Genomic DNA, 14,101 nt, shown 5'->3' on the forward strand with positions numbered 1-14,101 from the left:
ATAGTTACTCCGACATCGTTAATTGTACGATCGGGCCAATTATCGTTTCGTGTAAACGGAGCATTATAGTCACACATTGATTGTGGCTTCTGTCAATAAATTACTTCCCTGTATGAACTGTTGTGTGACCGATCCAAGAGACACCTGATAGATCCCAAATACTTATAAAGGGTAATTTTTGTTGCAAGGGTAGCAATACTTGCAGCATTATTCTTGATTGTGAATGTGGGGGAATGTTCATGGAACCTTCATGTATGAGAGTATGAATCGAGCATACCATGGAAGAGGGGAGAGGTTATAGATCTGGCATCAGCAACCAATCAGATTTCAGTCACAGGGACTGTCCAGAGCAAGAAGTTTTTCATGCTCTGGACAGTTCCTAACACTGACAGAGGTAGCAGCAGAGATCCACCACTTCCTGCAATACATACATCAGCTGATAAGTACTGGAATGTGTTTTTTTTAAGTAGAAGTAAATTATAAATCTGTATAACTTTGATCTGTCCCCCCCTCCCCCACCAGAGTAACCCTTTAGGCTATGTATTTTTCCTCCGTATTTTGCAACGAAGACCAGGAGTGGAATGAAAACACAGGCTATGTACTCACACTGTTGAAATTTAGTGGATGGTCGTCATTTAAACAGCCGGTATTTCAAAACAACAATAATTGTTTTAAAATAATGGTAGTTATCAGCAATTAAATAACATTTTCAACATTGTGTGAACATAGGCTTTTTCTGCGTTTTTGATCCACTCCTGGTTTTGGTTGCTAAATACTGATCATAAAACTGGGTGGAAACAGTGTCTTAAAGTGTACCTGTCGTTACTAAAAACTTTTGACACTTTTGTCAAAGTTTTGATCCGTCCAGGGAGCGGGAGCAGACCACGCTGCAGGATGTCTTCTCCCGCTTGTTCTCCCGATTGGTATAGGTCTGAACAATCAGACATGTCAAAAGTTTCTACAAACGATAGGTAGGCTTTAAGTCAGAGAAAAAAGCGAAAATCTGCTTTATATAAAAGACCTTGTGTAAAAAAAATTAGAGCAAAGTGTTTCCCATGGAAACCAATCTGATCTGATTACTGCAAAAGGGAACAATAAGCATCTCCAGGCTATATCTGCACAACTTTTTTTTCTTAAAGGGGTAGTGCGGCGCTAAAAAAATTATTCACAGAATAACACACATTACAAAGTTATACTACTTCCCCGTGTACCCGGAAGTGTTGGTGCATTATACATTACCTGATCCGAGGGCCGTCCGCCATTTTGTGCCAAACGTCATCTTCGGACGGACGGCCGAGTCGCTGCCGCCCGTCCCCCCTCCGCCGCGTCACAACTGTGCTCAGCCGCGATTGGCTGAGCACAGTTATGCTCAGCCAATCGCGGCTGAGCATCGGAAGACGCTGCAGAGGGCGTCCGGCTTTCGGAACAGATGGAGCTGTTCGCCAGCCCAAGAAGACGTCACTGAATGAAGATCGGAGACTGGTGTCTGCACGTGAAAGGTGAGTATAGCGCACCACACTTCCGGGTACACGGGTGGGGGGGGTGGGACACGGGGAAGGGGGCCATTCACAGACATAACATACATTACAAAGTTGTATAACTTTGTAATGTGTGTTATTCTGTTAATAATTCTTTACCGCCGCACTACCCCTTTTAAGGCCCAGAATGACCTTTTCACCATAGAAACCTAACAGGATATGGTTTAGAGAGGGTTATCCAGGATTACAATCACACAGCTGCTTGCATCTAAAAAAAAAAATGCCACCCCTGTCCTTGGGTTGTTGTGGTATTACATCTCCGCTCTATTCAGTCCAGTGGAACTGAGTTGCAATACCTCACACAAACTTGGCAAAAGAGTGGTGCTGTTTTTTAAAAGACAGCAATGTTCTTGTAATTCTAAATAACCCCTTTACATTTTTTCAGCGCAGGTTGGAGAATGACAGCTGAATTCTGATTTTTGGGGGAGAGGGGGGTGACATGAAGCATTGTTACCACTTCCTTATGAGAGCAGCATAACATGTCATTGTGGGATGCAGGTTGTATTATAACCCATAACTCTGCCTACAATTTAGCACCTCGCCTGTGCCTCTGATTTATACCAAGTGACTTTCTTGGGGCATATTTTCCATGCAAAAAAGTTCAATGAAATTTACCGTAGTTGTTCATAGACTAGAAGTGAATTCCTCCTGATAGGTTTGATATATCAGGGTCTGAATTGAAGCAACATTGATGAATGGAGAGCTGAATGCTCAGTATTCCTGTCCTTGCTGTTGCTGTAGGTCTCGGCTCCGCTTATATGTTCTGCTCGGGGTGGATTGGAGGCATGCTGTTCTAATTTGGGATCATTCGCATCTCGGCACTGTATGTGTTGTATGGACACGGTGTACTAATGGGCTGCGCTCTCAGCATAACGCCTTGTCTGTCAGGTAATTGAATCATTATAAGTAGGAGCACAGGAAACAGAAAACATGTTCACTTTATATCAGTAATAAATCTGTGCTTCTTGGGCCTCATGCACACAAAAGGAGAGATGCTGAGAATAATGTCCCAATTGCCAGAGCAAGAGAGGTCCCTATCACATCAGCTCATGTCATAGACTTGCTTGGTTTGTGCAGAGCTGGCTGGGAAGCACAGTTCTGCTAGTAATACCTGAGGTATACAAGACAAACAATGTCAGGAAGGATATTAATTGTGGTTTCTGGAACAACACTGGGCAAAGCATAAAGTGTTAAAAGTCGTCTTGATCTCCAGTTGCCTGAATGTGTCTAGAAGGTCAAGTATCTGGAGGTGGTCTTCCTATCCAGGGATTTTACAGCTTCTGCTGCACATTCCACACTTGTTTCAGCCCTCTGGGTACGGTAAAAACCTGTTGGTGTGAACATGGGAAGTTTTCCTCACTTTGCTCCAAAGCTTATTCCCTATTCAGCAGGAATTGTAGTTCGGTTAAAACCGAATGCGAAATTGCCAATTTTGTCGAGACCTCATAGAGACCGCTTGTCAGCGCAGACATATAACACACCTAGCCTTCAGATATTTAACATTCGTCATGTTACGGAATTGCTGAACTGATGTCCAAGGCCGGGTTCACCTATGTCCCTACATCTGTCATAAGTAACCAACAGCATTGCTGGATCAGAGTAAAATGTAGTATGTTGCATCTTTTGATATGGCAAGTTGTTAGGTTTTCAGTTTAGTCCAAGTTTTACCTAAGCAATACCTGGAAAGGACACCGGGTGCATGATATCCAGTTGGAATCCATCTGGGACAGTTCTGGATCAATGAAATAATATTAGGGCAGGGTTCACATTTTTGCTCAGTATTTTCAACCAGAATCAGGAGAAATTCCAATACACTGATAAAGTTGCAAGTTATATATATACATACGTGTGTGTGTGTGTGTGTGTGTGTATATATATATATATATATAATTTATTTATTATGTTTTGTTTTGTTTGTGACACTGATTTTGAGAATACTCACCGAAATACTGCGTGTGAACCAAAGATGTGGTAAATTTGAAATGTGTATTTATTACGGGACATTCACACAGTCTGTAAAATAAAAATGCACAGTGTGCTACGTAAGGGATGCCAGGAGATCCAAAAGTCCAAAAGCCAGGAGTTTAAGTCTTCCTGCTACTGTACTGACCCAGCGATTCACGGCATAGCACATCTGTGCGCGGAACGTGTGAATGCCCCCTTAAAGGGAACCTGTCATCAGTGTTGTGCTGTTTGAACCATAGGCAGTATGCAACAAGAACAGATGGTTCACTCAAAACACTGCAGGTTACTGGCTGGCAGATCCAGTATACGAAGACTAGTATTACCAATAATACCAGTACACAAAGGACCAATAATACCATGCCACTGCTACCGCTACTATTACCACTATACTGTTACTGAATAAAATCTTATCCAAATATCAGCGAGTCCCCAGTACAGTGACTCAGAATGCTGCTGTGTTTTAGAGTACTTAATAGTTATAATGCCAGCAGAGAATGGGGCTCTGAGTCATTGGGGTGGTCCTTGGTGGCTAATACCCATGATGGAAGATTTATTGCTACATTTCTCCCTATTTGCATAAAAAAACAGATCTATGCAGGCCCAGTTTGGGGAGCATGAAACAGGTTCCCTTTTAAGAGTTACAGAAAGAAATCCTAGGTTATTCTTGTTCTGTTGTAAGCAATATCTATTCATTTTATTTTTTATTTTGTCTTTTGTTACAGTTGCCTTAAAGTGTATCTGTGATTTATTTTAATTTTTAAGAAATCACTAGTACAAGCAATTTTAACATACTCTGTAATAGGTTTTATTAGGCAAAAAAGCCAGTGCTGTGCATGGCTGCCTTTTCTCCCCTCTGTGCACCCCCCATAAGTTCCCCATAGTGCATCGGTATGAAGGTTTGAAATGTAAGGGCCCTATTCCACCAGACGATTATCGTTCAGATTATCGTTAAATCGTTCGAATCTAAACGATAATCGTTCAGTTGAAATGCAGTTAACGATTAACGACCGAGAAATCGTTGATCGCTTTATAAAACCTGGACCTATTATTATCGTTGCTCGTTCGCAAAACGTTCGTAAATTGTTCGCATTGAATAAGACATTGTTCGGTTGTTCGCAATAGATACAAACGCAATAGCGAATAAATAGCGAAGAAAAATCATCGCAATTACGATCATAAGTAACGATTGTCGTTCCATGGAAATGAGTGAACGTTTTCAGGTCTTTCGCAATAGCGGTCGTTTGAGATCGTTAATCGTTAACGATTATGCAAACGATAATCGTCCGGTGGAATAGGGCCCTAATCCTGTGTCTGGTGAGGTTGTTTAGATCATTGGAGACTGTGCTACCGCTCCCAGGATGCGGAGGTGCCTCTGGCGCCCAGGCCCTTCTAATGATCATTGGAGTGGGCCAGCTGGGGGCGGGCTGGATCGGTGCTCTGGGGGTTGCAGTCCTCCGAAAAGACTTATGGGACGCAGGATTACACTTCAGACTGCATGAGAATGGTGCTAAGGATAAGGGTAAGAGATTTGCCTTCATCCCCAGCACCCCAAGCGCAATAGGGAGCGATCAGCAGGTTAGAATAGTCTAACCTACTGGTAGTTTCCCTTAAATTCATAAGTGTCTCCTTTGTCTGTCTCAATTTAATTTCCAAGTAACAGCGGTTATGGTGATTTAATTCTTTGTACTATACTCTTCTCTGTACTAGCTGCCTTTGTTCTATTTCCTGATCCTGTTGTGTGTTATCAGAGATTGGGAATGTCCGTCCCTCCAGCTGTTGTAAAACTACATTTCCCATAATGGCTGAACAGTTAAAACTTTGCTTTAGCTGTCCAGGCATGATGAAAATTGTAGTCCTCCAGCTGGTGCTAAACCGAAAGTTCCCCATCCCTGTGTTAAAGGAATAGATTTACAGGTTTACTGAATATATGTTTAAATAGCCAATGTGTATGCCACAAGCACATGTTACAAAACCAATATAGCAGGTATATACATACTAATGAAAATCACTAGTGACTAAATATATATTTTACCTTTTCTAGAGAAAAGTCTACTGGACATAACATCCCAAGCAGGAGACTTCTCCCTTCCATTATAATCTCTCTATGTAACCTGGTAATAAAACATTATTGTAGATCCATGTTAGCATCACAGGGGTGGTTCACTGTACTAGTGTAGAATAACAAGTGAAGAGGGAACAGGAGTTTTTGCAGAAGTTCTGGGTTTGGCTCTTCTTGCCTTGTAGGGAATGTAAAAATCCTTGAAAGTTCTGGAACACGTGGCCGGTTATGTTGGTATTAGTATGAGGGTATTCTGTACACTGGAGCCGATTGTGCTGAAAATAACAATCTACCTGCTGCTTCAGCTTTTCTCTTTTTGCAGCACACAAGTGCATTCTAAATAAAGACTTCACTTCTGTGCCCCTATTGAATACAGGGCTGCGGGGGGCTCTGGTAAATATTTGTTTCAGTTGTTGTTCTAGTCACGATTCATGGATAGATTAGAGCCATGGTTTTATTCATTGCATTTTTTCAATATTTGCTTTCCCAATGCAAATTTTTAAAAGATTTCCAGGACTAGAAAGGCTCTCAGGAAAACCTTCCTGTGGCTAAAGTTATTTTTCAAGACTTTTTACTGATGGGTTGCTGACACCAGGCACCCTCACCGATCAGTTGTTTGCCAGAGCTGGAGAACCAAAATGATACCGGAAGCAGATAGCTCCATACATTGTATAGTGGCTGTGCTGCGTTACTGCAGCTCGGCTCCTGTTGAAGTGAATGGAAGATAAGCTGCGGTAACCTGTTGAAGCTGGAAAGGCCCCTTTAGAACTGAAGTGATTGTGATACCACACACAACCTGTACGGTTCCTTAAACCTGGCATCCAGTTATTCAGCACTTCTGGTAATCCTTCAAGACAAGTCTCTAACTACTGTTTAGGTGCAATTTACTGTATTATTGCAGGAATAAGGCGTTGAGCACACTGAGACGCTGTGAGCTCATACTGCAAAACAAGAGGGACACGCTGGTTCCTTGTATATAGCACAGCTGGGTGATGCAATGTGAGGATACCGTTACCTGTGTACAGTGTATTAGCAGGTCAGCACATTGGTCCGGCTTCCCCCAAGCTGCGTCATCCTGCTGACCAGTTCAGCTGGTGTGCAGGGAGAGGAGGGGGGAGATGCAGTGGAAGCCCCTGGTGCTGGATAGTGTTACTGGTTATGGATGGTTTGTGTCTGTCTCAGATACACATCTCCCAGCGATGAAGTAGATCATCTGGGAGTTGTTTATATTGGGGTGTTTATTGTGTTTATTTGAGTCCTGGTTTTTATTCTTCCTTATCTGTGCTCTGTTTAGCCTGTGGTTGTTTGACATCCTCCTTCATTATTGATACACAGACCCCATCCATCAAGATGCACATCTGGGCTTTGGGCCAGGCTAATACTGCTAATAATGCAGCCAGCTCAGCGCTGCTTTACTCTTCAGTAACACAAGAGATTTATCATAAAATACCAGTTTTGTAACATTTCCTCTTTTCGCCAATATGAATTGATAGCTGGAGACTATGGCCGAAATAGGTTGCTCTTGTGGAGTTGTTGGATCCTTTTCGTGGATTCTCCAACCTTTCTACTTCTCCGTCGAATCCTGGTCACGTTACCTTCTATTCTGCATCCTACCTTATGGACAACTCTGCATGCCTCCGTATGAGGAGGGGAGGAGTCACTCATCCTCTGCCCCTCCCCTCCCTTTTTTTCTCTTTATTATGACCACCTAGTTTTCTATACCTGTAAGTTTTCTATTTTTCTGTTCATTGTTTGACTATGGCAATAGTCAAATCTTGTACTATAAATATATGCTGGATTTGTAACTTTATAATTTGACTAAAAACGAGATTACACATATAGTATCATCCCTTTTTGTATGTACAGATTTACAAAAAATATTAGTTCAACAAAAACTCCAAAGAAGGGAGTCATGCTGAGAACAGGTTCACATCTGTGCCGCCATTTTACTTTTTTCTTATTAACGTGTGAAAATGCTTATGGCCTCTGTGTACGTCTATTTGCAGTAGATTAATGGCTTTTAAAATGGTGACATCTGCCATGGAGGTCCTTCTGGTTTTCCTTTGGGTTGACAGGATGATAAGTTGTGGCATCATGCCCACTGAAGAGTTGGGTTTTTAACTCTTCTGTATATCAGTTAAACAGTAAATATAATTTCTCCTAGTAATAAAGGCTTGAGAGAATTTCCGATTCCCTGCTGTTACACAACATATGCCTGTGCCATCCTGTCCACTGGACTCCATTAGAAGATTGCAGGCTACTGTCACTTGTTTCATGTTACTGACCTTTAGGGCATCAGTATGTGACACCATTCCTGCAGCGCTGCAGTTTTGTGCTGAATGAAAATGTATCATCTAGATATTATTTTTTCTGTATTAGAGCTAAATACTGAAAAAGCATCTCCTTGTAAATAATTTTTTTTTTTTGTATGATATTAGTGTGGGTGCACTTGTCTTCAGTCATGAATGGATCCATCCATAATAAGTGAAAGGATAAACACAAACTGAATCAAACTGGTTTGCAAAATTATTATTTTTTAATTATCCGTTTTGGTTTTAAAATGTGAACTGTTTGCTTCCATTTGCAAATATGTTTATGTTGCTTCCTTGTTTCTCTCCTCTTCTGAGCATGCTCAGTGTTAAAAAAACGAACATGAAGGATAATTTGCAAACGGCCGTGAATGGAAATACCTTACATTTTGATCTGTCATCATTGACTATAGTATAAAAAGAAAAGAAAAAAATAAAGGATATTTTCTTTAACTGAATGCTGACGCATTTGATAAAAGTTGAGCTCAACTGATACAAACAGAGCACAGTTAAAAACCAGTTGGAATAAATGAGGCATTTTAAGATACCTCTAGTTTACATTTTTCTGTTGCAAAGCAGAAAAAAGAAATGTAATTAAAGCAGAGGATGAAACGCTGGTGTGAACCTAGCCTTACGAGGACAGTCCTGAGTCGTCTTTTGTACTCTGAATGGGGAATTTTTTTTTTTATTAAATACACTTAGGGTGCCTTCACACAGGCCGGATCGCAGCAGAATTCTCGCTGCAAGTTTTGCAGTGAGGTCCGTTACGATCCAAGGCCCTGGCAGTTCCTTGTCAATACATACTTGAGCAGCGAGCCACCCACAGTTAGTCACTTAGACTGCTGAAAGTATGTAAATCACCCGTCCCCTTAATATGCTGCCTGCACATTACCTTTCTTCAATCCGGCTTGCTGCAGCCACTGATTGGCTGGGTGGGAGAGCGGTAAGCCAGGACCTGGGCAGCAAGCCGGATTGAAGACAGGTAATGTGCAGGCAGCATATTAAGGGGACGGGTGATTTACACACTCGCAGCGGTCTGAGTGACTACTTATGGGTGGCTTGCCGCGCAGATGACTAGTTGGCGCCCCTCTCCCTGCCTTGGGCAACCTAAAAAAAAAACGGTCATTCTTGTATGTGTCAAACTACCCTTATAAAGCTTCTGCTACCACCGCGGCTAAGTATGCCCCGCTCTCGCACAATCATGCTGATTGGAACCCTTTTAAGTATGCAACTCTTCAGCCATGCAGTGCATTCATGTAGAGTATGGATGGTCCAAACCTGCCGAGGTTCGGTTTCGTATGAACCTGAGCTCTCGGCATCAGATTCCCGCTGTCTGCCCGCTCCGTGCAGCGGGTGAATACAGCGGGAGGACCGCCTAGAAAACTGGGATACAACTGGGGTATCTGTGCCCTAACTTTGCTCCACCCCTCTGTCCCTCCTCCCCGCCCTCCTCATCATTCGGATTGCTCCAGGCAGATTGCCTATTATTTGCCACCTGTGTTACCACAGCACATAGGCTGGATCATTAAGACACCTGTGCAATGTTCAAACAGAAGTAACTGTTCCAGTGGCATTCCTAATGATGAAGAGGGTGGGGAGGAGGGACGGAGGGGTGGTGCAAAGTTAGGGCACAGATACGCCCGTAGGGCACAGGGCTGCAATTTTAAAACTAATTTTTAATGACAATAACTGCATCACCTTCCAAACGGCCTGCAGGACAGATCTTGGATTAAAAGCAGCTATCTGAAGTTACAAATGTTTTTTTTTTTTGGGGGGGGGGGGGGGGGGGGGGGTCAGATTGTGGGTACAGAGTCACTTTAACCTGGAGAGACGAAAAAGACTCTGATCTAGTGCATATGTTCTATCACACACTTGCTTACCCTAAACACGGTGTGACTAGAGCCTTACAAGAACTTTTGTGTTACGTTTCACTAATTACGTACCCTTTTAGTCCTAAAACCCATATTCTTTTTCGAGTTCAAAGTTTGGCTGTTTTTTTTTTTTGTTTGTTTGTTTTTTCATATAGGCAAAATACCCTTATGAGTTACTATTTTTTTCTGCTTTACCTTTACCCGGATGAAGGAATTACATTGCAGTAAATTTGCATATGGTTTTTGTATGGAAAATTGTCATTTTACCTTATTGCCGCCTTATGTTGATGACTTGTTACTTTATTCCTGCAGGACAATGAGAAGAGGACCCCGCTCCATGCAGCTGCCTATCTAGGAGATGCTGAGATAATAGAGCTCCTTATTTTGTCTGGTATGTTCTGCATATAATGGTATTCATGCTTTAATAAATATGGTCAATGAAAGAAAAGAGCACTTAGAAAGCATTCACATGTATTGGTTGTGTCCGGCCAGACACAACTGAATGCACACTTGTCTGGCGCCCGTAGCTGGGCAGAGAAACTGCAGGCAGTATTCTCCTATCCAGCTCGGGCAGAAGTCATGTATTATAACTGATGTTACCGGACACACACCTGACCTCTTGGCAAGCTCTAGGATTGGTTTTATCATTGTTTGCCCTCCAGCATTTCTGGCCTACATGTGAACTGGCCCTGACCTAACCTTAGAGTATACAGTGTACTGTTGACTGGGAGTGGAAAATGTAATAAAGTACTTAGTCCTGTTTTTTTATAGCATTAAGTACATATAGTGAAGATAAATGAAAGGGCTAACTAACCATAAAATACTAAAGCAGTAATGTTTTATTAGTTATCAGGCACCAGTTATGCTGTACTAGCAGCGCCTAAAAGTATAGGCTTATGTTTGTTGAACCTCCACCTATATGTTGGGGAGTATCACAAACCAGGATGTAATAATTAATATATACTTGGTGTAGCTCTGTATAACATAACATATTTTTATTTTTCTATTGCATTTAATTATATGGCATCTTACTTGAGGTCAGAGCCCAGGTGCCTCGTTTTTGTAAACACATAGCTTACAGAGAGTTTGTAGCATTATTATTTGGTGATAGATCAGTGCAGCTGCTGAAGCTGTGCCGAGTTGTGTAGAGAAGGCATCAGACCTTTCACACCACTGGCAATAACTGTAACAAGCTGGGAAGTATAGACTAATAAAATAAATAATAAAAAATAATAAAATAATAAAAAATGGCCAGCACAACCAATACCACTATTCACACTATGCAGGTGTATGGTGTTATGGCTAAGAAACAGACAAAAGACAGAAGATTGCAACAGCAACCTGCAGTTGCTAAAACCTTCTGTATACATAATATAGATATTTTAAAATGGTAAAACTGCTATAGAAATATTGGAAAAAAATTGGCTTCTTAGTATAGCATTTTATCAAATTGTATGGACTTTCTCACCTCAGAGAGATGGTCCTATACTAACGCTGGCACCTCTTGGGCTAATAATAAGGCTGCATTCACATGTCCCGTGTTCTGCACGGAACACGGACGTAGAATGCCTGTAACGGACTCTCCCCCACCCGGGGAGCATCTGTGATAAGATGCTGGGAGCGGGGGAACTGTACAGATATGTGCCACGCTGCAATGACAGAGCCACGTGGCTTCATTACAGCGCGGCGCATATCTGTACAGTTCTTCCGCTCCCAGCATCTTATCACAGATGCCGCCCGGGCGGGGGAGAGTCCGTTACAGGCATTCCACGTCCGTGCGGAACGTGTGAATGCAGCCTAAGCCTACACACGGCATGCAGGATGTCTCATGTCAGAACCCATTATATTATTGATCTTTAAGTGATCAATTTATCTTTTTTTTTTTTTTTTTTTTTTTTTTTTTTTAAATAGAAGAGTTTCCATCATTTTCACTACTACAGATGTCAAGCTAACTGGCCTGACCCTTCACACAATGAAGTAAAGAGGCATCACTTTATTGTACACTGGGTCTGAGTGAGTGGTTCCAACGAGCCTTGTCTAATTCAATCCTGTTCTGTCGATTGATTGAAAACACTGTTTGCCATGTGTATCAGTATGCTTAGCGAGTCATAGCCGTATGCTTCATCATTTATGGCTTGTTTTATTGACCGGACACTTATCATAATGTTTTTGTACTGTGTCCCTTGGTCAATAATATTACTGTCCTGATAGATTGGGTCTCCTGATGAACTCCTTGATGTATCTCAATGGTGACGATGTTTTCCATCGCCATTCCGTAGTGTGCACGTACCCATACAGGCTATGGATGCTGGGGATAAGGCTCAGCTCAGAAGCCAAGCTAGGGGCCCCACTATTGCCATAAATGTGTGGTACATTGGGGATACATGAGGGCTTTTGTAGCCCCTTGCCTGTTTTCAGTGCCATTATAAACCTTTAATACTGTGAACATATGACGAAGATGGAAGATTCAGCGAAGATAGACAATACCCCAAATTCAACTTTATAGCAGATAGTGTCTGTAAAATCCCCCCTGAAAAAAAAACCTTTTACGTGTTTCAAGCTACAGTATTTTGTGCATACATAAGACATACTTATGTCTAAGGAACTTGAAACCTGTAAAGGTTTTCTCCTCATGAGTTTTTACAGACTACATTTGCAATCAAAATAAATTTTGGCTTTGTCTTATGTTCACTGGATTTTCCTCCTCAGTTAGTGGCTCCATTTGTATTGTACCGTAGCACCTGTCTGTGTGAGGAAGTGCCCTCTGCTAACATGCATGTGAGCTGTTCTTTTTCCTTGTGAACATATGATACATCTTAGGGAAGGATTTGGCATTCTGATCTGCGAATATTTTAGTAACCTGTCAAAATTGTCTGCTGACGTGCACCTGCACAGATCCATGGCCCGAATATCTTGACTTTTGTTCCGGTCATTTAACATATGTACACTGTTCTCAAATGACCAGAAAACCCCGATTTTTAGTGGAAACCTATGCTCCTGCGGGAAATGAACTGAAGGTAGTCACCAGCTTACTAGGTTCTGACCATTGAAGTAAATGTAGCCTTTGGCTCTTCGTGCCATTCCTAATGTATTTTGATGAGGTTTCTAATGTATACATGTATCAGTGGGCCAAATCATGCTATCAAGGAAACCCTTAAAGGGAACCAAATGGCCCAATTGGGCTGATATGGTTCCCAGGAGCGCTGTATAAAGCTCCTGCAGCAGCTGCGGCATGAGCTTTATACCAGAGAAAAAAGTGTTTAATTCTCCGGGCGGTAAGTAGTCATCTGGGCTGCTCCCTGCCCGTATGTAGTCACCGCTCTCTGCCCGTCAGCTAGCTCCGCAGGATGGTTGACAGGCAGAGAGGTAAGGATAACGTTTGTTTGTTTTTTTTATATGGATCAGCAGCAGTAGTATATTAAAAAATGATGCACCCTTTTAAATGTGGTAGTTCTGTATGGTTTTTTGTTTCTTTATGTCTCTTGCTGCCATGGTATAATGATGTAATGAATTGTCTTCTATAGATTACAATGAGACCTAAAGATAACACAAACGGGAGGGAGAGATGTATCACAAGATTAATCATACAAAACCAAAGTTGTTAGAATTAGTCATCATATTCCTCTGTGCTGCAGCCATGTTCTGCGATTTTATTTTATTATGTTGCGAATGGGAGAACATGAAGATCAGTTAAGAGTTTTATAGAAGGATCGGACAAGCGGCCAGCACCATGGTGACTATAAATAATACCCGATTGCTGTAGCAAGGTAGTAGGGTTCAGTCTCTGTGCATGTCAATATAGCTGCATGACACTACTGTATGTATACATCTCTATGTTATAACATAATTTTGTAGGTGCCCCAGTTGGAGTTAACTAATAAATTCTAAATCAATGTACAGGAGAGGGTTTGATGCTGTTAGGGTAAGGGTCTCTGCATTAGAGAATAAAATAATTTTTCACACTCTGGAAGCAAAGTGTCAAGAAGTGAAATGCTTCTACCTGGAGTGCCTCCTTGCTCCCCCTTTCAGCCTGGAAACGAATGGAGCACATTGCTCATGTGCGGCCAGCACTCCCATTGTGTATGGGACTTCCAAACATTACCAAGCTCTGAGCTTGTCAATATCAGGAGCCCCTTGAAGAGCAGCCCTCCATTTATTCCAGGGTGCATCTTCCTTTTAAGTGACTGTACCACCAGGCCCAGGCAGAAGCACTGGAGGAAGGAAACCCCAGCCCCTCTATGATAGGGTTTCATTAATTCTAAAGGAGTCACGTCATGTAGGGGCTGGAGTTTCTTCCCACTAAGGGTGGGTCGGCCCGCCTCCCAGTGCTTTAAAGCGACTCTGTACCCACAATCTGTC

At 42.1% G+C, this 14,101-nt stretch overlaps 1 protein-coding gene across 3 annotated transcripts in view; it reads left to right on the forward strand.

The window, feature by feature from the left end:
• The window catches only part of ANKRD28 (ankyrin repeat domain 28), a 102,735-nt gene that overhangs the window by 49,052 nt on the left and 39,582 nt on the right, over nt 1-14,101 (forward strand). For all 3 annotated transcript variants that reach the window (XM_069958711.1, XM_069958712.1, XM_069958709.1), the window contains exon 3: nt 10,055-10,133. In XM_069958711.1, the coding sequence (XP_069814812.1) occupies nt 10,055-10,133 (79 nt within the window). The remainder of the gene's footprint in view (nt 1-10,054; nt 10,134-14,101) is intronic.

Source organism: Dendropsophus ebraccatus, chromosome 2 (genome assembly GCF_027789765.1).
Source record: "Dendropsophus ebraccatus isolate aDenEbr1 chromosome 2, aDenEbr1.pat, whole genome shotgun sequence".
Taxonomy (NCBI): domain Eukaryota; kingdom Metazoa; phylum Chordata; class Amphibia; order Anura; family Hylidae; genus Dendropsophus; species Dendropsophus ebraccatus.